The sequence below is a fragment of the Carassius gibelio genome, chromosome B18 (assembly GCF_023724105.1).
Source record: "Carassius gibelio isolate Cgi1373 ecotype wild population from Czech Republic chromosome B18, carGib1.2-hapl.c, whole genome shotgun sequence".
NCBI classification, from domain to species: Eukaryota; Metazoa; Chordata; class Actinopteri; order Cypriniformes; family Cyprinidae; genus Carassius; species Carassius gibelio.
Window position 1 is genome coordinate 15,546,857 of NC_068413.1, and position 26,170 is coordinate 15,573,026.

General features: G+C 41.1%; 1 protein-coding gene across 1 annotated transcript; it reads right to left on the minus strand.

The window, feature by feature from the left end:
* Positions 1 to 3,004: 3,004 nt before the first annotated feature.
* Positions 3,005 to 24,990, minus strand: LOC127977302 (protein mono-ADP-ribosyltransferase TIPARP). Its single transcript, XM_052582134.1, has 6 exons — positions 24,836 to 24,990; positions 22,434 to 23,302; positions 10,152 to 10,338; positions 9,422 to 9,609; positions 7,613 to 7,888; positions 3,005 to 4,034 (listed from the first exon to the last, which is right to left on the minus strand). The coding sequence occupies exons 2-6, from the start codon at positions 23,276 to 23,278 to the stop codon at positions 3,587 to 3,589; spliced, it is 1,944 nt and encodes a 647-aa protein (XP_052438094.1). The 5' UTR covers positions 23,279 to 23,302; positions 24,836 to 24,990; the 3' UTR covers positions 3,005 to 3,586.
* Between the last annotated feature and the right edge of the window lie 1,180 nt (positions 24,991 to 26,170).

Genomic DNA, 26,170 nt, shown 5'->3' on the forward strand with positions numbered 1-26,170 from the left:
GACTATCTTTTTTTTTTTTTGTCTTAAGTCTATCGCTCTCTTTTTCCAGTGTGGTTATATGGGCGGGAGGGATGAGTGTTATGCACATACTGCCGGGGCGTATGCATTCCTGTAGGGCGCTCAGCATTCTGTTCCTTTTGTCTCCACCTCCAGCACCAGTCTCAAGCTGTGCGGCACGTACGCTGCCCCTAGCTACACACCTCCCCCCTCTTTTTTTACCCTTCCTCTGGGCATCCAGCATATTCCAGAACCTCCCATTGCTCCAGTCAGGAAATGGTACCAGGGGGTTTGCTACAACTAACAACTCTGCCCAACCATGAACCAAGTGTTCATGATGATTTACAAGCAGCACTACCATCCTGGACTGTAGGGGTTTTATTGTTTCCTTGTCTTTTCATTTGGCATGCTTAGTGCTTCAGACGGAAGCAAAAGGCAAACAACATCAAAGGACAGTAGAGACACAGTTGAAAACTCTCAGAATAAACCTATAATTTCTTGTGTGCTAATAAAAGCATTTAGCATTTTTTAGTCTCAATATGTAGGAATGCATGATTGCAAATGTGTTCAAATCCATCAGGCATTAAGCACGGACTGAGATATCTCCTGCCTCCTCACATTTGCTCCACCTGTATATACTAGCAATGAGCCTCAATCATCCACCTCCTTCCTGTTCTCCATTCTCCCCACAGTACTTGCCTTTCCTCTCACCCTAATCCTCCAGATGGAGATTTTCTGAGAAAACAGAGAGCTACAAATTTCTGTCATGAGAGGTCGAAACAGTATGAAATAATCATCATGTATGCACTGGCAGTGGTAATCATGTTTTAGGAAACCTTGCCTACTGAGTAAGCAATTCATTCGCATGTCTTCCACAACACCCAAGATTTACTGCTCAAGCATGAGTGAGTGAACTATCAGCATAAAGCAGGGAAATGCAAGCAGAGCTCTGGACTCAGAGGAACTTGATAACCTGTTGGCCCCTAGATAGAGCCGCTATATATTCTTTAGTCCAATTCAGCCTCCTATCTAGTTTCTGCCCGGCAAATGAGTCCATTTCTGGATAGCATTGGCCCTAACCTCCCTGATCCCCTATCCACTGCCTGACCTGCTCTAAAATCCAATTAAAGAAACAGACAATGACAGGTAGACGGCTCCAAAAAAGAAGTGAAAGACCGGCTTGATTGCCCTGTCAAACTGCCAAGCCCTCATAGAAATCCAAAATACTCTCTCCCCAAAAGAAGAAAAGAGATAAAACACAGAGGAAAAGGGCACTAGATAAAAGAAAATGAGATGGCAAGATGAATTGGAAGTGTGCAAAGAAGAAAATCCAGGAGGAAAATCCTGAGCTTGACCATGCATGGAGCACTGGCTGTTAGAGCCCCCTTCTTTAGGGCAGAAAGCAGAGGTCATGTGGAGCAGGGCTGCTTTTAAGGTCACGCTAAGTTCAGGGCACAGTCTCCTTCCCATATTTGGTCCGCCCCTGTTGCTCTTAAGGGCTTATGGCAGAAATTTGAAATGATGAAAAAAGTAAGCTGGAATGTTCATTGGTTGCAGCTGGGCGTCATTGGAGCAATATGGAACTGGGTTGAGCAGGAAGTACGGGGATTCATGCATCATGGAGCTCTCTGTGAGCTCTTTTTGGCTCTCCCCAACCCTTACCCTCCTCTAAGAAGCAAAGAAAAAGTCAAATATTTGCAATAAACATAAGAAGTCAAATATCTGAAATCACGCACATTCTTTGCCTGACTCTTCCAAACACACCTTGAACAAATATGTCTCTCTCCAATGTGAGATTTATCAGTCTTTTAGCAATCTTGTGACTAGGAATTACTGTAGGGAGTGCAGCTGCTTCAAGTCATCCAGTGGATGTCTGGCAAGTAATTCATAGTTGTGCCCAAGGGCTCTCATGTCTTTGATTGGGGCTCTCTGTGGCCTTTAGAAACACAAGATGGCACAGGCGTTGGGGGAGAAAGGTCAGGGGGAAGCATGCAGAAAGAGAACTGATAGTGGGTAAAGAGGGAGGGTAAGTTTCTCATTTTTAGGGTCACATCCCAGCAGGTTACAATCAGTAACTTGCCTCAAGGGGAGACCCTACTTGTTTTCTCCCCGCTGACTGTCCTTTGTCTTTCCCTGCCACCTCGGTTGTTCCAGCCCCCGGGATGCAAAGCGACAGGAGCTGTAATAATTCCACAAGGGCAGACGAACAGAAACTGGCTTTTGCACAGGTTCCAGAGCTGTTTGTGAAGCAATTCAGCAACGCTTTATATTTGGGTAAAGTTCAGGATATCTGTCAGGGCCTGTCCCACATTAGTACTGAAAATTACTTATCACAACATAAGGTCAAAGATGTCTAAAGTTCAGGCTGAGACACAAAGGGAAAGATTGAGGGGTTGGGTACTGTGTTATCAGGCATATTGGAAGAGACTTCGAGGGACCTGTTTCCTAATCTGGCTGGCTCCAGGGTGCAGAGGGTGTTCCCTTGCTGCCTCCTTTCTCTTTCTGTTACTCTGGGATTCATTAAGCATGGAGCTTAGGCACCCAGAGTACTCTGGAGAGAAAGGGCAAGAGAGGGAATTGTGTGGGTTAAGAGAGCAAGAGATAGATTTTTCATTTTGAGAACATGCTTAAAGATTTATCACATCTAACTCCAGGGTTGGTTGATAAGAGCGAACCATTCAGTAACAAGTGAATCCCTGCCTTCAAATTTTAGCATTCCTTTTCACTCTCTGAATGTCATGGGATGCCTTCTTTGTTGTATCATCAACTAGATGTATCTAGATACTCAGAGGATCAGCCTCTGTTCCTGTCATCATGTTTTCATTTTCACGTTGGCACCACCCATGTAACAATGTCGTGTGAATTGTTAGATAACCACAGGGTATGATTAAAAAGGTCAGAGGCAAATGGGGTCAAAGATGAACAGTAACTGTTGCATGACTACACTTTGCCTTAACACAATGCAAGGCCGGCTATATAAGCAAACACCAACTTAACATCAGCCACATTCTCTTTGAATTGTTTTTATTTACTTGTTACATTGACTAACATAAATAAACAATTTATTTATGAACAAAAGGCACACAGTTCAATTATAAACAAGGAGAACATATTTACAACTTCGAACAAATAGCAAGTATGGAACGCGAATGGCAGCAATGGAAACAGTGAATTTTTGGGAAACAATAATAAGAATCTGAAGCTGCAGCAACAGCCTCGAGTCTGAGTGGCAAGCCGTTGACGTGCCTCTTGCTGATGTGGGCTCCAATCCATGGTCATGGAAGCCACAGCAGGCACACTCATCCACACACATGATTCACAAACTAAACTGTCCAGCACAGAGGAGGGACGCCACACACACGTACACACAATCCCCATTTGTATTCACAGGGGCATGAGAAGACGCGCACTGAAAGGTCACACGGAAACCCTCACACATGATTGAGGGTGGGAACCGTATCCGAACATATCCCATATGGTCCATGAGTCCCTTTCAGATTGCTGGCACACAACAAATCCAGTCTTTTTTTCAAACTGGCCGAATGTGCGCACAGGTCTCTTGTGCAGGAATCCAGATGTGCGGTGATCTTCAAATAGCCACTGTATTGCCCACCTCTTCATACTGAATGATGAAGTAAGGATAACTCTGATCATCGCTGAAGATGACAAAGATCTGTGGGTCCATCCAGTTGTCCACGCAGGAGTCAAATAAGTCGCTGCAGGCATCTCTTGGATTCAGGGGAGGAGGTCGGCGCATGGAAGAGTTGCCCACTGTGAACTTGCCCGTCAAGACTTTGGCCAGAAACATGTAGTGCACACCGCGGGGCGAGCGCTTGGAGAAGTTGTGAGAATAGACAGCCTTGCGTGCAAAGTAGCTGCCTTGGCCGAACATGGTGGCATGCTTGCCGCACACACGCGGGTCGAAGTTGTGCTTACAGATGCCCTCCACCACATCCTGGGACGTGCCGTGGAACAGGTGGCGTTCGTTTAGCATGCAGTCCATCTCTGACATGTGCCGTGACATGTATTCTTTCTTCCTGTAACGAGAAGGATAAACATAGAATTCAATTAACATCGTAAAAAGCTGAAAGAAGACAATATTTACTAAAGACGCAAGGTGAAGGATTAGCACTGAAAAGGCATGGACATTTTTGTGCCCGACCTTATTGAATATATGCATTTGTAGGAGTTTCACTTTCAGACACTAAATTTATGGGAGAAGAGTAATAAAATGAATCATGTAACGCGATTTAATATCATTTGCACTTGTGAAATTACTTGTGTTTGCGCCAATATTTAATGGCCAAAATAAGGAAGTCTTAAATCAGGTGGTAATTTCTACTACTCTTGGTAGAATGCGCTGGTCATTATGGAAATGATCTGGCTGGGTCTTTATTCCTTAACGTGCGCATTGGTATTAAATCACCTGTAAAATGTTTCCCTCCGATCGGTGCTTTTATAGAATTGCACTCTAACACTAATTTGCCCCATTTAGTAAATCTGGCCCTAAGACTGTGTGAGACAACCAGGATTCAAACCAGCTGGCCAGTAACTTTGTTAGGAACTGCAACAGAATGCATGGTTTTCATTGCATCATAAGAACAATAATTTTATGCAATTAAAATAAAAATGTAAAACATACAAACCATCAACTAAAGAAAACATCTGTCACAACCTCTAAAGAATAAAATATAGCATCCTATGTTTGTCTAGTATACCTTAATGTGATTTACAGGGGCTAATGATGCACTATTACAATTCTAGTTGATTCTGATAAGCTGATAGTTATCTTCACGTTATGGCCAATAATGAATAGATTCCCAATATTTAAATTAGAAATAAATGTCTAAATAAATTACAAATTATACACTAAAAACTATTGAAATTAATACTTTTGCACTGGTATTTGTCTTTACAACCTCACATCTAATAAATCTTCTCAATTCAGCCACTATTGTGAAAAGTTAATTTTGAACCCTGATGCCAACTATTACTGTATGCAAACTTTGAGGACTAAAATAAAACAAACTTTATTGTGTCAGAGCACACCAGCTGTCTTTGTACAAAAACAAGACAACAAGCCAACTCTAGAGCGCTCATCCTGTCAAATGGAAACAGAGAAGTGAGAGGGTACAGAAAGGGTGAGTGAACAGATGAGTGCCAGGGACCTGAGTGAACCCAGTCATCAACAGGGCCCCATTAGCCTCGAATCTGTGCCTCTATTGTTGTGGGCAGAGGGGATGCAAGGTCAGCCTGGCTGAGAGAAACTCTCTGATCAGTGGAGTACTCAGTGTGACATAGCCTGGCCCTAAATGACCTCAAGTGACCCTACTTCCATTGGCAAGGCCCAGTTGTCACAATCATCGACTGACACGCTCACGCGCACATTGCCGAAGAGCAGTGACTCCATATGCGTCAGTAAAGTCATTACTCGTGTTGTTTCAGCTTCTCCTTTCATCTCCTTTAAGCTCTTTTACAACAAGCTACTCTGCCATCAGTCTGTTTTGTTCTTTCTTTTACTGATGAAAACAAATCCTCTTTCATGCTTACCCAGTGACATTCTCTCTCTCTCGCTCGTTGGCCAACACCCTGGAAACACTCAGAACTACTGCACAAAAGATCTTCACCTGCACAAGCCTATGAACACACCAACCTTTATTCCTTCTGCTCTCTTTCCCAGGCTACTACAATAAGTGCTTGCAAGGGGATGAACTAATCGCTGGATTTGCCAAATGTTGTGAGGTTCAATGCATTGAATCTTTGAATGATATTAAGGATTTCTGTTTAAGACACATAGTAGCATATAAATAATATATGTATATGGGTGTTAGCTATATATATATATATTAAACATTAACAATTTTAACAGATTTTACAGAAGTAGGTAATATACTGTTTTTTTTTAAATAATTTATAAAGCCTATCTAGCATTATGCAAATATTCCGTTTTATTCTGAAGTAGTTATTGCCACCAATACCAGTCAAATTTCACAGTTCTCTGTAGCAATTTCAGTACCAATGCAAAAACTATTCGAATTATTTTACGAGTCGAAGGTGCAAAAACTAAAAGGCTGTAACAGGTTTTGTTGTTGTTGTTGTTATTTCTATTCACGCCTATTTTTAACAGAAAGAACCAGTTCCACAGATAATTAAGTGAAAAAATTTTCATCTAATAAATAGTCAGTAGAATAAAAAGATTTGCTATGAACTTAATACAAAGTACATACTTTCCAGAAAATATAAATAATTTGATTTGGCTTAAGTACAATGACTAGGCTATATTGAAACTATTACTTCATTTTTAAAAACAACGTGTTGTCCATATTATCATGCTTAATATTTTCTTAATATTTTACACGATATAAATGGGTCAGTCTTTACACATTTAAATATGTAGCTGCCTTCATATTTTAAGAAAGGGGGTTCATAGTATTTAAGGGTCCTTGTAGTGCTAGGCGGTATACCGGTTCTCGGTTACCTTGTTCCCTGATGGAGGGAACGGAGACGTTTGTCGAACGACATATCGGGTCTCCATATGTCGTTTGACAAAACTCGTAGTGACCGACAGATAGGGAACCACCGCCTTACCGCAGCCGACTCGTCAGTAAATGAGTACAAAACACTGATTGACTGTTTGGAATTATAAATATGAGCATAGTTCGTCTGTTAATATGATGCACTTTTTTGTTTTTTCTTTTTCGTTTGTTTGTTACTCAGACGCAGGTAGTTCGCTGCATGAGACAAAAAAGTAAAAGCTATAGCAAAAACCATAGCATAGCCATAGAAAAAGTGGTTTACATCCGGTCATGCATGGAATAATATGATTAAATACCATTATTTACAGTGAAACCGGTATAATTTTGAAAAATACTGATATTAATTTTTGGTCATCCCGCTCACCACTAGGCTCTTGGCATTAAAAAGTTTAAAAATGACTATGCAAGACTACCAAAAATTAATAAACCTGAACTGTCACCACATTATGCAGTCTACTGTGTGATCGTAAAAAGCAATCACTCCAGCAATTGAATTACTAGACAAACACAGATATATGTAAGGATTAGCTAATCGGTCGCATGCTTAAGATAGCAGTAAAGAGACACGCACGCACAAACAGACCTTACGAGTCAGCAGCAATAACTCTTTCTTACTGACTCATCCCTTTTCTGTAACCTATCGTCCGCGGACGAGGGGCATTAAATGTCTTTTTAAAATACACCATCCAACACTAGCACCCTTTCCTCTCTCATTCACTTCCTCTGTACATGTTCCACATTTCACACTCTGAGAAGTTCACCTCGCGGACCTACCACAAAAAAAAAAAACATCTGTTTCCGAACAACAAAACTTAGTAAGAACTGTTAACATGGTTGACATCTAGCAGCTTAAAAGCAAACATAACAGCCTCAGAGCCTCGTGTTCAGGTGTGCGACTAAGTACTCACTTTACAGACGTTTATGAAACACAGATCTGTCCTGATAACTTTTTATTGTCTGCCTTCATCCAGTTTGTAATGTCAGTGTTTACTAAACACTGCTTTGGCCCCAGATAAATAGTCTAAACAACTTGAATAGCACAAAGGATCTAGACATTGTTTGAGAATCTCCAACCACACCTTTTGTACTTCTCCCAGAGGAAGGGGTTTTGGACACGGAGGATCTTCAGGATGCGGAACTTGGTCTCGGAAACGGTTTTGTGGAAGAGGCTGTAGACGGTCCGGTAGCTGCGGTCATCCCGGGAGACGGGCACCTGCAGGTAGTCCTGACTGGTGTTCATGGGTAACCAAGTCTCAGGGTACACTTTGGAAGGACCGCTCGACGTTGGAGAGAGAGGTTGGTTTCCAGAACTTTCCAGGGAGGAGAGAAATGCTGAGGAAAGGCCACCAAGAGTCCTAAAGAAGAGAGGACAACATGTAATCATGAGATTTAATTATAAAATATGTAGAAAAGATTCATTTTAAAAACATTAATGGTAATGTATTTTTTGTCGCGGTACAGAAATTGGTATTGGGAATCATGCAATTTCAGAAATGTCTTCTGAAATTATGGTTCTTGTGAGTTTATGAGACTGGAGGTCAGGGCTAAATGGAGGTCAGGGTTCAGTCCTGTGACTAAACATTGCAATGGATTTCTAGAAGGTAAAGGTTATACCTCAAATCAGTGTGACTACCTTATGAGTCATCTTTTAACTTTTATCTCGCACTGCTTTCCTTTCTCAACTAGACTGCTAGTGCTGGATTCCTTTACCGTATATTTTTGAGAGGCGCTGAGGAAAAGCAAATGAAATGAAACTAGGGCAATCGTTTTGAAGAGATAAGCAAACACTTTTTGGAAAGCAACTGTTAATGGACTGTTTGTTAAGATGTCTGTGTGTGAATGAAAGGCTGATTTATGCTGGGTGCTGAGCATTAATTCAGCTGGAGCCGGCAGTGGTTCAGCCAAATTGTCAATCGTACTAATGAGTTCCACCCCTGTGCTCAGAACAATGTGTTCCTGACGCTGCAGGACCCTTTAAATGGCCACCCATTGCATTGCAGTGGCCTTTACCTGACAACAGGAGCAGAGTGATGGCAATAAGTGAACAATCCCTACTTGTCTTGCAACTTTCAAATATGAATGCGAAAAGATGAATAGCAAGTCTAATTTAAAAATTAGTAGTAGCAAAAGTGTTAGTGACTTCCATTTATTTTCCTAAATCAGTTCAAACTGTCTGCTTCAGTAAATCAGTTAAAATTGACTGACTTCAACCCTTAAATTTTTTTTTATACATATTGTGATATAAATTATTTGTCAAATGGCTAAAATAATATTCTGTCCACTCCTGATTCGAATCCAATAATATTGGTGGTGACAGCTACAGCTAGACTCTATTAAAACATAAATAAATAAAAAAATAAAGAGGGGAGGAAAAGATTCAAAACTGATGTTCCCCTTAATTTACACGTAGCTATAAGCTATTTAATCTCTGTTGCATTAAATTGTTTTCTTTTTCCCTGTAAATAAGCACGCATCATATTTCAGTTGACAAGAGATGTAACAGAGATTTCTCTCCTTTTGAGAATTTTTATAGACTAGCCTAGGCGGCAGTCCATGTTCTAGCTTAAGGCGAGTAGGAACACTATATTTCACAAAAGTTATTTGGAGGCACAAGCAGTACTTAGCAATTAAAATAAGATACACGCTTTAAACCCCTCACTGATGGGAATACTGCGAAGTCCGATATGTCCTTGGCTAGCAGTGAACCGCTTGCGAGTTATCTTGGGGTTTCGGAACGCATCCAGAGAAAACAATGCCGTATGTGGCTCTTTTTAAGGCGTTTGAGGAACAAACCTATGTTGTTCTGGAATATTCAGTGTAGAATCAGTGGAACCTAACAAAAGTTTTAGGACACTTGATGAGCACTGAAGGTAAACAGGGATACTCACTGGAGGTAAGGCGTGAGCATGATGGAGGACCTGAACAGCGGCCGTTTTTTGATCTGCCGGCGGAAACCGAAAACAGCATTTTGCTGGAAGCCCTCACGAATGTTCAGGATGTACTGATTCTGCAGTGTGATGAAACGGACCTCCTTTAGTCCTCGGCCGCTAGCCTCCTCAATCAACCGAACCACCGGCTGTGAAACAGAGAGAGAGGGAATTAATTCGACAGAGAAAGAGAGAACAACAGAACACTTCAATGTGCTCCGACTCCCACTCAATTCATCCGGAGCACTGGTCAGAATGTATCCATCATAGGAGATTTTCAGAGGAAATAAAAAGCTTTGTTTTCAAAGGAACGCTTATGCAATCTTCTGATTTCAGGCGCTTGTGAGTAGAACAGGACGTCTTCTCCGGTGTGTGCAAGCCAGTACGACTTGAGACCCAATACACAACGCAATCACGAGTACATTCTTTGAGCCAACCAAAGACACACACACACACACACACACACACACACACACATACACTAACTCTGAGAACTAAAACCTGCTATTTATGTCCGCAATCTTAAAAAATCTTTCAAGAACGTTGAATTGCTTAGGATCTTTTGATAAATAGAAGGTTTAAAAGAACAGCATTTTTCGTCATTTAAAATACGAGTCTAATGAAAAATTACAATTGTTTTAAAGGAATTATAAATGAAAGGGAAAGAATGGATAAGATTGGTGTGTCTCACCTCTGAATATTCCCTCCAGCCAAAGTTATCTCTACAGTAGTACTTCCACACAGTCAGGCAGTTAGGGGTGGGGCTTGTGTTTGTGGGTGTGGCTGTGGAGCTGGAAGGCGTGGACAGACGCCTGACGAGGTCAAACTCCAGGTCACAAACTTGCATGGTACTGAAGTCCAATGTAAACACTCGACCGCTGTGCGTGAAACAAAAGTAAACAGATGTAAACACAAAATCCCAAACACATGCGCATGCGTCACTTACACAGAATAAAAACAGTTGGTTCAGTTCCCGACAGTTATCATCTGTCCTTGAGCCACAACATCGATAAACGTCCTAGGCCTTGGAAGAAAAACAATGTCTTACACCTAATATAATTTCCTTAGGCTTATTAGAAAACACTCCCTTGGTCTTTGTAGTCATGAAAAACCCAAAGAGGGGCGAGATTGTCCTCCAGACGGAGGGGGATGGAATGGTGACCCCCTGACTGCCACCTGCATTCAGACCCTGGCTTTTTAGGTCACTCCTCCTCCTTGCAAATAATGGCCTCATCGATCACACTTACTCTCAACACAAAGAGGATTTGAGGTTAAAGGTGAATGTCTGGCCAAAAGTGGTTCAAATAATGCCTAACCCAAAATTATACCCATAGAAGAATAAGAGGCCTGTACAGCCCCTTTTTAACGGTCAAATCATATAAAACGTTTACAAACGCATACACTCAAATACTTATGCTCAAAGGTGATCACACACAAAATGCCATCCATTCAGTATTAATGCACCTTTGGGTTCCTAAGGGGCCAAATATGAAACTGCACATAAATTACATGAAAATATGACACCGAGGATTCCAAGAAGAGATTAAAAAACTTACAAACAATCATCCTCCTACTCAAACACACCTGTAAAGGTCAAAACCCAGACAACTGCTGAGTGTACTAGACTGAAACTGCCCGACCGACACACTCAAAATCAACACACCAGAAAGTTTTGAGAGCTAATCTCAGAAGCACACCAGAAGGACACAGAGCTCTGACAGGATGGGTGGACTGGGGCCTGAAAGAAACACTCACAAGCGAACGTGGCGGACAGAAGCGAGGTAGACTAAACACTGTCAGTCCAGAGAACAGCAGAGAGAAGATCTCAACAGCCTCACAAATACATACACACGAAATACAATTAAACAGCAAGAGACCGCTTGTAAGAATTAACAAGCCTCCAAAACATGAATATAGTAGACAAAACATGAGAACACTGATCAAAAACAATCTATGTTGCGATGAATTGAAAGAAGGAAATAAAGCACAATAAAATGCTTTGATTATCTCAATCCTATAGACTTAATTTAAAATGCATCCTAAATGAGGACAGTTAAAAATTGGAATGGCATGCTGATGGTATTTTCGGTTGTGTGTATATATATATATATATATATATATATATATATATATATATTACAACACCATTACAATGATGAAAATAATTTTAATGTTAATGAGAATGTATGACAATGTGCTTATTCGTCATGAAAATAATGTCACCATACAAAAATCTATTCGATTTATTCTTCCGATTTTTGGACTATGACCAGGATATTTCTCAATGACCATCATTTTAAAAGATTTGAGAAAAAAAAAAGGCATCTTAGAAAATGAAGTGCAGCACATAAGCTGCCAAAACTGTCATTGTCATAGTCATAGAAGATGGCAAAGAACAGATAAAATAAGCAAATGAGGGTTATTCATCTTCCCTCGCTCATGCTCACACAGTGTCTTCTATCTTTGAAATCATGCCAACAGACACCAAATCTGATCTAAAAAATGCATGACAAACAAATCCAGGCCCAGACTTCACATGCACGCATGCGCATGTAAGCGAGAGAGAGAGAGAGAGAGAGAGAGAGAGAGAGAGAGAGAGAGAGAGAGAGAGAGAGAGAGAGAGAGGGAGGAAGATGCTTATCATTACTGTGTTAACTGACCTACTGAATAGAGTCAGCCCAAAACACACGTATCCATAAACCAGCCATTCACACACAACATGTAGTCTCCACAGTAATGTGTAAAAGGGCATCCCAGCAGTCCTTTCCAAAATTAAACCCATTGTGTAAACAAGTTAAAGGGTTACTTCATGCAAAAATTAAGGCTCTGTCATCAATTACTCAACCTCATGCTGTTCCAAACCCATATGACTTTAATTCCTTCAACACAGAGAGATTCGGAAGAATGAAAACAGAAATCTCTGATTTGTAATGAATGAATCACTCTTTTGAGTCAGCTTTTTGTTAGTGAATCGATTCAGTCATTTCACAACGGTGTTATAGTTAACTAAAACTATTAAAAGTTGTTCACAAAACTGGTTGGAACTGACTGACACAATGAGTCACAGTGTTTAACAGCTCACCCGAGTGGAAGATTATCAGTGATTAATTCAATATTTGAGTGTTTTTAACACAATCACGACTGACTGCAGAATACTTGATATATAAGTCACATAAACTAATTTCAAGAATAGTTTCTTTTGTTTAATGTTTGGTCCTCATTCACTTCATTAAAATTTTCCATTTCAATTTTTTACCGAAGGCAGCAAGTCAGACTTGGAACAACTGAGGCTGAGTAAATGATGACAGAAATTCTGGCTCTGAAATCATCCCAAAACCTTCAGCATCTACCAAAACGGTCGGCCCCTACTCTCTTTTTTCATAGTGAAAGACACACATTGTGTCCTCTCAACTGGAACACCATGGGCTTCAATCATACACACCCAGAATCACTCTAAAGCAGCATGTTCAGGACAGCCTGTCTTTTACAGACAGTTCTGGGCACAAATACACATTTTGCCCTAGCAAGCGGCTTCTGGCTCAGCCAACAAAAACCAACCGAGACCGGCTCCCCATGCTGGAGACCAGAACACTGGCGTTTCATCACTTCCTTTAGGTCATCGGAGCCAAGGCGCCAGATAATACCAAATCTAGCAGTCAAACTTGAACATTTAGAGGCATTAATGTCCTTCAGAACACTAAAAAGGACACTAAATCCAGAATTACTCAAACAGCCAGATGCAGGTGAACAAAATGTAGATTGTTTGTGAAATCTCACGTCAAGAAAACATTCATTATCTCAAGGGGGCAAGTAAACACGGGGAGAATAAAATTGACGGCTCTGGAAAAAATGGAGAAATTGAAACAAACAACTTTGACTCCAACAAGTGTTGTCACCAACAAGAAGTGCAAAACATCTGAATCAATGATGCAAATCCCTCTCTTGAATGCAAAAGACAACAACAACATTATCAGATTCCCTGGAATCTATGTACAAAATGTCCGCCCTGACAAATAAAAACGCTTTGCCTTGCACAACAAACTGCCAGAAATCCACAGATGCAATTCTTAAGATAGGGCTGAGCTTTAGTTTCTTAGCAGAAATGAGCCACTCATGAGTTTCACAACCCAAATATCCTTCTGCAGGAGTGACTCTAGTTGCTAGTTTCGCTCCAGGGTGTTGCTGACTCATGCTAATTCATCTGCGCTCAATACAGCAGCAGTGACACGCTCCACAGTGCCAGCATTTCTCCTCAAGGCTCGTGACCGAGAAGTCCAGTGTGGACACTGCACTTTCGTTCCACCTGCCCTTCTACATCTAAATCAGGAGCAGACAAAGGCCATTACCAAGAACGATAGCTATCACTTCCCAGAATGAAAACACAACAACACAACAAATGAGAGAAAACTGGTTTGGGTAAATGAAGAGGCTCTTTATAACGACAGAAAGAAAAGTGGGAGAGCTTGCAGTCCCGTTTCTTTCTGTTTGTTCTCTGTGCAACACTCGTTCTTTGTCCAGAACTCTCTGCTTGTACAATGAGGTACAATGAGGAAAGAACAGGGCATTCTGGGATTAAGAAAGAATGAGTGTTTACTTAAGTGACTGCACTGGGAGGTAAAAAAATAAGCATCTCAGAACGACCAGAGCTCTCGCGCTACTACATTTGTGCGCAATGTCATTTATGACGTCATTTCTCAGATGATACTGGGCCGACGGTGGGACGTAACTTGGCTTGGGTTTCACAACACGGTGCACTTTAACACGAACACATGCACAGTTGTATAGCACTTAGCTCGCGTTACCCTTTTCTTTTGGATGTGCATCAAGGTATGCGACACCCAGCACGCAGTGTTTCATTGCAGCACGCACACACACACATTCACGCCGGCTTTCCTGACAGACTAGGTTTCACTGTGGCTCACCCACACACAATTTTCATTTTCGCACAAGTGCCTGCTTCTTTTTCCAAGCATGGCACCCCCAGCTCAAGTTGGCCACCTGTGCACCGGGTAACCATGGCGACCATTATCCGCCAGGGCGCCTGACGGACCGAGTAATAGCATGGTGATAACAATAGAAGTCCCAGTGCCCCCTTACTGTGCCTCGCAGACAAAGCGTGGTCGTCCCATCCATAGGACCCCGTGACGGTTTCAATCCTTTCGGCCTCTTTCCCTCTCTCCACTGCTAAAAATAAGCTTCCGGCCATTAAATTAAGTGCAAAGACTGATTCTCTCTGCACTCATCAGCACAACCTACTTATGAAGCCACAGGCTTTTCTAGTCCACATCCGGACATACGCAATTCTGAACGTAAAGAGCTGTATGAGAGTGGACATAATGATTTATAAGCACAATTAGGGCTGGATGATATGATGGTAAATATACTGTTACTGCAGACTAAAGTTTCTATCGTTAGAGATTTTGTTATATTGCGTATTCAAACACATCTGCATAACATAGTTCTACTTCAGTTATATACACCTTTGAGTGATAAGGAAACATGCATGAATGAGACAATAAAGAGTAGGGCGCTCTCGATAGTTATTAAGCAAAATAAGCAGTGAAAAAGTGCTCAATACGCAGCATGCAATCGCAACAATGGATCTCTTTGGTGTTTTATTGTGCTTGAATGGTCAAATATGCACACAATTATGTCAAAATGCCTGTTGCGTGGACTATTCACGTAAACACAGCCGGTTATGTGCTAAATAAACATAAACAGCTGGGTGAAAACCAGATGTGCATCAGTATATTGGATCCATGTAGTCGGTCTTAAAGGGACAGCAGTCTAATTTAGCTCATTATTAAAGTCATTATTAAAGTTAATCACTCACTGCACTTACAAAGAATTTTGAAAAAGAATCAGTTCATGTTTCATTGATACAGTGAAGGCTATGCAGTCTATAAGTATTTATACACTTTATTTAAATTCTGTAATATTTCTTACTATGTTAAGTAAGCCTAGCCTGCTGTCGCTGAATAAATTAAAATATATAATATTATATACAAAAATATAATATAATGAAAAGAGCTATATTGAGATATATCTCATTATTGCATTATATCTCATTGCACCCCTAAGTGCAATATGTGAATGGGCCGACAATAAGAAAGATGGAGAGAGTGTAATTAAAGCCAATAAAGGGTGTTGAGGGAAACAGAAAGAAGGAGAGGGAAAGAGGAGCGGTTGATAAGCCAGTTTCACCTCTCTTTATCTCTCTCGCTACCTCTGAGGTGGAGTCACGGGTGAATAACCTGTTCTGCTCTTCCTGTAAGTCCTGCTAAAGCGCTTCGTCACTTTGATGTCCCCCTGACCCAATCATGAAGCAGCGTTCATCGTCACGGTGACCATGACCTGTAACCGCCTGATGATTCACCAGTGTCAGGCGCTGAGATCAGCCAGTGCACACACACACACACACACACACACACACACACACACACCCTCATTTGACTCGACTCGTGAGATGTAAAAAGAGTCAGGACAAGGTGTATTTAAAAACACTATCCAGTAACATTAAATTATCTTGAATAACCTGAAAAGTAAATTGTTAAATGAAAGGCACTTTTAAAAAGCCTGTTTAGTGATAAAAGATTAAGTTAAAGCATCGACTAAAGCCTGAAAAACACTACGTTTAGCCAATGCAGGAGTTTAGTGGCAATGGCTGACTTTGCAGAGAAAACTGATAATCAACTGCTATATTTGTTTATATAAAATGCTCTCTGACATACTTCAGAATGCAATACCACATGAAACAGATCACAAAACTGTTTGTGTTCAGGAACTTACTAAGAGTATATTTCAAGCCTTAATTTCACAATTTAAAACCCATATACACAACCGCATTTAAATGAAGTTTGAAATCCCCTAAACTGTTCCTCTGTATGCTTACAGAGTCACTCCACACAATCTAAACCAGCGATCAGCAAAGCAACATTTCGACTGCTCTCAGCTGTAAACAAGGCGCATGGATGCCAAAAGTTTGGAGTTGGCTCTTTTCAAATAAATATTATTTAAATGTTGAATACTGTATATTATCGTGATGGTCACACTTGATTTTAAGCTCCAGTTCTCACCATTAACAAACCATTAACTACATTAGTCTCAATAAACTCCTAATTTGCTGCTTATTAATAGTTAGCAAGGTTGTTGTTAAGTTTAGGTTCATTATCCGATTGGATTTGCGCAGCTTTTCAGATAACAACGGCCCTGTGTAGTAACAGCTGCTCTATGTGAAATCACACACCTGATGGTATTTACCGCTGATCAAATAACCGACTTTACCGACTAGTCGGACGATATATATCGTGCACCCCTACATAATTATTATATATCTGTAAATAAACAAACTCTGTGTGTACAGTTCAAATTTATAATCTGAGAACAGGGGCGACAAGCAAATTCAGCAGCAGTGTGTACGCAACCAAAGTGAATTCTGATTTGTGAGCTTATTTTAACTTGTCCAGTGTAGGCCATTCTCTTGTTATCCGGCACTTCTGCAAATCAGGGGAACTCGAGCCCAGCTGGCAAACTAAAACACTATATAGTTCTGCTTTTCTGAAAGCTAAATCATGGTTCTGCTGATTTCACCAGCTTTAAACACCCACACATTCCCGGGGTACTAAAGAGAAACAGCGATAAAAGGGTCAAAGCTGGGGAGGAGGGTGGCCAAAAGAGCGAGTGGAGAAAGAGAGCGCATGAAGTGTGAAGGATTAGCAGCTTTCAAAAACCTTGTGCGCCACTGAGCATTCCCAAACCCAAGGTCTGCGTCTAGACTGGCATGTTCCACATACAACCACTTCTAAAAGACACGCTCCAATGATTAGCCTTTAACCCGCCAACCCCATGCCCCCCTGGCACACATGCTCCAAACGCCAGTAAAAAGGCACCCCTGAGCCAGCTGTGGTTTGCGGTGTCAGACGGTCGGCTGGGGAAACAAAGCAGACCAAATCCAAAAGGAAAGAGAGAGACTATTTCATATTTCTACACTCTACTGCCCCTCATTCCAAAGCAGCAAAGTACACTACGATCTTCTTACCTACTTAAACCCGTACACAGAAAACAGCTCACTTTTACATGCTCAGCTTCAGCAGCCCGCATGCCAGCATTATTCACACCCAGCACGAGCGTCACAGTCTGAGAAGAATTAAACAAACACACACACTCACGTATGCATCTGATCACACACTACCAACCCTGAGATAAGGCAGTCACCTCTGCGGGTGGTAAACTTAGCAATGAGACACATTCAGCAAACAGATACTTCGAAAACACTCACAATGTGACACGCAAGGCAGCTGCAGAAGTCGTATCAATAACACCTTTTAAGGCTATATGCTATATAGTTATATATTTACACACTCGAGCGGACAAAGGCTCTTACTATGATGCTATTGAAGGGATAGTTCACACAAAAAATTTAGATTCGGTCATAATTTACACACCTTCATGTCATTCCTATCCTTTATGGCTTTCTTTGTTCCGTGGAACACAAACACAAAGATATTTTGAAGAATGTTTCGTCCATACAATGAAAGCCATAGGGACTCCATTGGCTTTCATTGTAGGGACACAAATATTTTTAGAATGTCTTTTCAGCGTTCCAAACAAACCTCATTGGTGCAAACATTTGTGTGATGCAAGAACAAACCTCATTGGTTCTCATTGGTCAAGCAAGCGCACTCAAGCTTCCAAATGCCAAATATGCTCTATGTATGAAAACTGATCAGAGTTTATATGTAGATAAACATTTAAATGTGTCTCTTCAGAAGATTAAACCACTCAATTCATATGGATTTATTTTAGAAACTCTTATTTTTTTAGGCAAATAAGAATTGGTGTAATTGATTTTCAGTGGAGGGACAGAAATCAAAACACAAAAGTTTGACATGGGTGAGTAAATGACAGAATCTTCATTTTCAAGTGAACTTTCCCTTTAAATGAATAACAGCAAAGGTTGGAACCAGGTGACTTTCTGATAATTCATAGCTCACATTGGCTCATGAGTAAGCATTTTTATCCAACACTGCAATGACTTAGGTCACCACACAGCAGCCAAGAAAATCTATTCAACAGATGATTGATTCCCATCACAAATTGGTCCAACATTTGAGCAGTTGAGCAGCACAAATCCTACCAAAATATATTGCTACCAAAAATAATCTATGTAGCTGTCTACACTATTGTTTTATTGTGATATGGAAGAATGTACCAGTCACTAAACTGAAATAATCAAGTACAGATGTTCAAGCTTGCATTACACTGATCCAAAAACAAGAGCTATCATTTAGTAATAAGGTGATATCTACACGGAAACTTGGCTGTAATAAAGTCTCTGACTGGCAGCTGATTATAAAGTGCAAAGGGCTTTCCATTCTTCCTCTTCAAGAGATTTAAGGGAATAAATCAACCTCAATCAACACTCTCGACTTCTCGTTTTTTGTTTCCATTTAGGGAGGATGCGCTCAAAAGAGCTGAGGGCTAAGTAAATGCTCTCATTTTCCTCTTGCTCTCTGTAAAAGTAGAAAAAGTCTCCAAAAAGTCTCAGGATGTTCTGGAGACCACGGACTGATGAGACGTGCGCTATGTGGGACTAGGACTGAACTGTTTGTTCAGGCAATCCAGCCACTATTTGGCTCTTTCTCTTTATCCCTCCCAGCAAGAGAGGAACACATACATATACTTAGCTGCAAATTTCGTCAGCTTTGTTTATGTTAGAAAGCACATTTGAAAGAGTGAGAGAACATTAGCCCATTATGACCTGACTCACACAAAAGTAAAAAAAATAAAAAACATCTGATAACTAAATGAAACGAAGAAAAGTACCTGTTAAAAATACTGTTACAGGTTAAACGTATATATAACATGGTAATAACACTGTATTCTAACATTAGTACTGTCCTTTAGAAGAAAGTACTATAAGAGCACTACGATATAGAGATAGGGTTAGTTTTACTAAAGGGCAAATTAGCGCAAGAGCACAATTCCAAAACAGTGCCAATGGGAGGGGAAATTTCTAAAAATGCGCAAATTAAAGAACACAGACACAACATCTCATTTACATATCGACCAAAGCAATATACCAAGCACAGCGCAAATTAGCTTAGTCGCAAATAAAGAATAAAGAAATAAAGCAGCCAAAGTACGTAGAAAAGAACCGGCGACCAAAAAATTAGGTTTTGCTAGATGTTTTGGTAGACTGGGATTGCGTGACTTCTAGTTGAGGGTTCAAAGTCGTCTTTTATTTGCTGAAGCAAATAAAATAAAAAAACATGGTTTGACAAACAATAACTGCAGCCAAAATAGTTTAAGTCATGCTTTTTTTACGCTAAATAATGGTGCAAATGAGTGCAAACGTTAGTTAAAAACGTTGCGTGCATCTGAAAAGGAAACACCTACAAATTCATGAGGTCAGGCGCAAAACTATCTGTCCATATCTTTTCAGCAGTAATTCGTCATTGCTCGTCTTTAGTAAAATCTGACAGTACTATTTTAACACCAAAAGATGGATTGTGTTAGCTGTTAGTAAGACGGTATGGTTTGTTATAACCATTTTTTTTGAGTGCAAGAGAGAAAGAATGCAGGAAGAAGAATTTTATGAGTCAAACTGACGTTGAAGAGTAAAAAGTCAGGAGACCTCACCCATGTGAATAATTTCATGGCCCGTCTAAGGCGTTATCTCCTTTCTCACACACGCAGGCACACATGCACGCAAACACACATGCAAACACCTTGGTTTCAGGTCACCGTGTCCTTGGTGCACAGCGAGATTGTGTGACAAACACAATCATCTCACCCTCAGAGCTCCCATGGAGACCGAATCTTCAGGATCAAGGGTCAGGGTTTTCACACATTGCAGCACAATGACACAAAAATGAAAAGCTATTGGGGCACCTGCACATCCATTTCTTAGGATATATATATTTACAAGAATGAAGAAAGCTCCTGCTCCTGGGGATTACTGCAAGCCAATGTAAACAGCCAGACCAGTGATCCTGTGACTTGGCATTCAAAAATACAGTGGCCCTGGGGCATTGGGAGACTTTGGTCACATTAATAATGATTTGCATTGCACTAAAAACAATATGTCAAATCGAGATCTCAGAAGCAATTTTTTGGATGTTTCACTTTCTTTGAAACCTGTCTCCAAATACCGTTATCTTAATTCTGAACAATATATCTATCGACTTACCATTTAAAACCCTTGTCTTTTTTTTTTATCTTAAACTGCAAAAGCCCGTCTAGCCTACTATTTTTATTTAAAATGCCAATACAGTGTTTTGATATTGTTTCTTCTTGGCATTCAAAAGCATTTGGACATTTGGGGAACCAAACAAAATGTCAAAGCAAGATCTAAGAAGTGATTTGACAAGCAGAAGTGTCTAAATATTGTATCATAAATCTAAATCTAAAGAGTTGGTTTATCATTTAAAACCTTTTTTAATTTTCTGAAATGTTTTACTTGAAAAGGATTCTTTTTTTTATCATTGGTATTATATAATTATCTAAAGCAATGACAGCCAAACAACTTTATGTGTGGCTAAAGTATCCAAATTTATTCTGGAGCAATTATACACAGTGTCAGTCACTCACACCCTCTCATTTCTGCTCTGAAATGGTCTGTAATATTACACAATGTCTTCTTCAAGAGAAAAAAAACCCACATAAAATCCTCCACGCAAACAAAAAAGATTGGGGGTCAGCAGATAAGGGTGTGGTTTACAGGCTCCGTGGGTCTCACTTTACCCCTGAACTTCCAAAGTCAGCAGGAGGTTAATGGTCAGCTTTAGCTATTAACATTAAACAGGGCACAGTTTGGAGAGCACATGGGCTAAACGGGCCAACAGAGACAGTTACGTGGCCATTCTGTCTATTAAACTCTTTAGACAAAGACCCCTTAAATAGCTGGCTATCCCGCGGGAGAATTTCCATGACAAATCAGCATGGCTATCATCAAGAAGGAAGCAGCCAGGAGCTGTGTCATGGTTAGCATTAAAAATCACTGTCTCTATTGCTTTGTCATGACCCAAGTGCACTTCCTTTTGCAAACCACTTTTGCATAAAGATCAGGCTTGGGAACCTTAACAAGACTCTCACAAACAAAAGGGCCCTTTTGTTTAGGCAAAAAGATAAATAAAATAAAAATCCCCACTGGGTCAAAGCAACCATGATTTCAGCTCAGGGATAAAAACTGTGGCAATGAAGTGTGTGATTGGTATGTCTAAGGATGTTTGTGTTGGAGTGTGTACAAATGATTGATAAAAAAAGGGGGGGGGGGGGGGTCAACAGAGACTTAATGTGTGCGTGCATCAAAGCGAGTCTGTGCATAACTACGTGTGTTTCTAAAGCTCATTTATTTGCGTGTTTGTGAGCAAGTCTGCGTGTGAGCCCTTCTCTGTCTACGCGACGTGTGCGTGTGACCGCTCGAGCGCGAGCCGCAGAGAGTGGGAGCATGCGCGTGTAATGTGTGTGCGTTTGACTGAACTAAGCAGAGGCGGGTCGAGCAAGTTCACGGCTCACAGCTGTCAGTACGCTTCCACATGTCAGGCCAGCCAGTGGAAGGCTTTTGGGAAAGAAACCATCTCTTCGTCACATAGACCTCATCCACAACACACACGCTCCTACATACTGTACAAGGCAACTTCCTGTCACGTACTGCACTCTTTCACTTTAACTAGGTGTCTGCTACAATATGCCTCACTGAAAAACAACAGCCTAAGCTGGTTTCCTGGTCGGTTTTGGCCACTTATTAGCAGGTCTGGCTGACCAGCAAAACCAGATTAGGGTGTTTTTGCTTAAGTAGGGAATCATACCAGTCCCTCCCTTGCACCAATTTGTTTGTGTTTCTCACTGAACTGCAAGTTAGCTTCACTGTACTTGTCCTTATTGGGTAAAGCATGAATGACTGAAGTTGCTCAAGAGGTTTCAGAGAAAAGCGGCAATTAACCCAGAGGGCAAAACCAGAAGCACTTACAGAAACTTAAGTCTGACATGTTCGTTGTCGGGGTTGCAATAAAGCCTTTCCAGTTGTTCTTGAGAGTCGTCCGATATGCTCTGCCAGGTCTGCGTATCAGCTCTGTGGATCTGCCAGTGGTAGGGTAAAACGGTGTGATGCTGGGCACAGTCGCTGCCATAGACGCAGACGCCCTGGAGGAAATCCACACAGATCGATACAGTGTCCCCTTGATGCGTGTGATACTGGAGCTGGGTCAGGAGTTCAAACACTAGATCCAAAGAGGCCTCCTCGCTTTTATCCTGAAAGATCTCGCCCTCTTTGATGGCGAGGCAATTTGCACCCTGCAAAGTCTCAGTGGCGTAGATGTCATTTAACTTCAACCCCGAAACGTCAGAGGAGGGGGGCGCCGCCTCGTCGCGCTCCTGAGGCTGGAAGCGACGCTCATTAGCGTCTATTGACACCTGCTGAATATCCGTCACCTTCTGTTCCCCGGCGAGCTCGCCCCCGGCCACGACAGGGTCCGCCGTCGCCTCCTCATCCTCCTCCTTCAGGCACACTTGACTAATCCTAGCCTGCTTCTCCACGGCGGCGGTGCATATATTCCGCTGAGGTCGAGCCGGGTTACGTGGAACAAACACTCCGTCCCCTGACACGAGAGCGTCTGAGTTTAATAACGTGCTTAAAATAGGGTCCTCTAAAGCACGTAAGCATTTTGTATCCAGTTTTCTCTGTACGTGTTTCTTTTTGAAGTAGGGCTTCACTAACGGGATCTTGCCGGCGAGTCCCATCTGCTGCTCGGTGAACTCTCCGGTCCCCATGGGCAGACCTAAAGCCGGAACAGTGGTGTCAACTGCCTCCTGCATGGTGCAGAAATGTCTCCAGGACACCTATTCACAAAAAAAAAAACAGCATATTCAGTATGTTCACGTCTAAGTACAGTGTGAGCTGAAGGGGGGGTGGGAAGGGGATGTGGTGAAAACAAAACGGGTGGAGGTTCTAAAGTATGCAGTGTTTTATTTATTTATACAAATGATCACTTAGGTTAGCTACATCACACATTTGTCAAGGCAGTGTGGCTTAACGGCGCGAAAAAAAAGTCACGTTCACTGAAAGAAGTTACTGTAGTATGCCACTCAGGCACTTAACTTACATATCTGTAATGACTGTAAAGCACTACTATTACAACCACTTTACTATATATGTAAACGTTTAGTAAATGCGTTGTTAAACGTATTAACGTTAGTTAGCAGCGTGTGCAAGAGGTGTCAAAAGATATTCAGGTCGTACGAGATTAGAATTACCGACAACCTCATTGAATAATTCACACATTGTCCACAATGTTTATTCTCCTCATTTTGTCCAATCGTAATCTATACTCAGACTCTTTCTCAGAGTGTACGACCATTCAAAACGTCAGACTGAAACGACCATTAAATCGCATTAGGCATTTATGACTAAGCTTGACAGTGTGCGCTATCAGTTCACTCCTTGATGGGCATTACTATGCGATTAATCAATACTTCAAACTGGGCGTAAACGAAAACCTCTCCTTTCTCGAGAAGAGAGAGGAGGTGGCATTAGTGAAACAGAAAGTTTCCTCCCAAGACCCTCCTCCCCCAGCAAACTGCACAAAAAATATATATATATATATTATAACGATAACAACATTGTTCCTATGCATTTAACAATGCATTTCTGTCATTTTCTTTGCTTTACGAGCTTTCGACATTTCAACAAGTCTTTCTTTAACCATAATTAAATGAAAGTGAACAAAAATGTGAAATTAACTTACCAGCTCAGGATATAGCCTAAATTGAGATTAATACAATTTATAGAATTTAAAGCAGCATTCCAAATTAAGATTTCTTTATAGCTTTGACTTTTCTTTTACTGCGTATAAACACCAGCCACAAGCGCAATTGTGATTCAACCCATCCAAGATAATTAAAAAAAAAAATCATAAAAAACAAAAAATACATATTTCTCTTGACTTATCCTTTGCGATCGAATAGCACCGTTTAAATTACGACGCTCCTCGCAATAGAAATCGGTAAAACACAAGTCAAATTATCTCTTGGGAGTATTTTGATGGTTTGATCTAAGTTAGATACATGGAGTTGGGAGCGTACGTGCCATGCCAATAGCTGCTCGTTCTAGTTCGCACGTACTGTCTGTGTTAAAGCGATCACTGCCCACTGCGGCGCCTGGCTCCCGTTCTTTTACAAACACACCATTAGCTAACGTTACATTACAGCCTAATCTACTGCTACATAAAGATCGGGTTCAGTTGACCGATTTATTAGAGTCCGATTGCAGCTTTTTCCCGTACGCAATGCAGAAACGGCGCTCCGTTTTTTCCCAATGGATTTAGGGTCGTTTAAAGGTTATATATAAATATTCCGGATCCTTTCCAAATGTACCTGTAAATCTTCCCGACTCCTCTGATGCTACTGTCGAAGCCAGTAGCCCGTCCCGGGGAATTCGCACTCCTCTCTCATACAGGACACAGACAAAGAGTTCATCCACAGAGCGAAGCGTTCACGTCCGTCTCCAGGAGCTTCTGAGCGGATCGCAGCTGTTGCGGAACACAAGCGCGATAAGACTCTCTCGTCCAATCACAGGGCCGTGTGGAGCGTGAAGGGGCGGGGCTTTGGCTTCTGCTGGAGCCGAGGGGAGGGGGGAAAATCAGGAAGTTGTCCGATGCGTGCATCTGTTTTGACTCACCTCGCTAGTTTGCTTATGCCAGAAATAATCAGGTGTTGTAATCATATGGCTTAAGCTGGTTTCACATAATAAAAATCTATCAAAAAAAGGGGAAATATAAAGGAAAGGTGAACAGACAAGTGCCACATCCAACAAAAGAAGTGGGTTTCTGAAGGCAAGTTTAAAGGAATGTTGTCATGTGTTTGGAAAATTAAACTTAGGCTATTAGTCATTAAAAGACCGAATAAGCTTGTTACTAACTGATTTGTTTAAGAGCGACTGGTGGTTTAGGAAGCCAGATTGTACTTTGGACAACAAATGGCCACCCAACACATACCATAGGTAATAGTTAAACCTGATAAACACTAAGAAAAATATGCTGTAACATTTTACACATTTTAGTAATAACAGTTTAATATATAGGCTAATTACGAGTAGGTAACTAGCCCTAAAACAAACCCTATGTATGCTGTTAATTAATATTACTGAATACTTATTTGTGTTATTACGCTATAACAAGGTAACCTTAAAATAAAGTGTACCTAAATAATGTATTGGGTTGTGACCTACCAGTTGGAAATCCCTACCATAGATCATTGTGTGACGTGTGACTGAAATGAGGTGAAAGGTTATTCGTTGCACTAATGACACAAACTGTTTTCACAGAAACTGTACACCTTCTGTCATTCAAACTGCAAATGAGTTCTGGAACAACCACCCCACGCAGTTCAGGACAGTAAGTAAATAAACACCAGACCATAGTACAAGTGTAGGCCCGTCAGACAGAGAATGTCATCAGACAGACAGAAAATGTCGTCATTCCATTTTAAAAACATATTCCCTTCACTGCAAAAATTATATCTGCCACTGAAAGGAGTAAGAAGACACAAATGTTTAATTACACGGCTACGCCTCTGTGGCCGAGTTCACATTGAACCTCGCCCAAAACACGTTCTGTGTCTTGTGTATAGACATGTCAGTACGAGCCCTCCTTCACAGCGGAATCTGCAGTGAAATGGAGTGACGTCTGTGCGTTCCCATGACTCTGCCCT

Bases quoted from the DNA above. Each gene is read 5' to 3' on its own strand.
- LOC127977302 (XM_052582134.1), bottom strand. From the start codon at position 23,278: ATGCAGGAGGCAGTTGACACCACTGTTCCGGCTTTAGGTCTGCCCATG. The intron at 10,339-22,433 runs GTAAGTGCTTCT...TTTCACGCACAG, and splicing joins CATGTCAGACTTAAGTTTCT to CGGTCGAGTGTTTACATTGG. The intron at 7,889-9,421 runs GTGAGTATCCCT...TCTCTTCTTTAG, and splicing joins ATGCTCACGCCTTACCTCCA to GACTCTTGGTGGCCTTTCCT.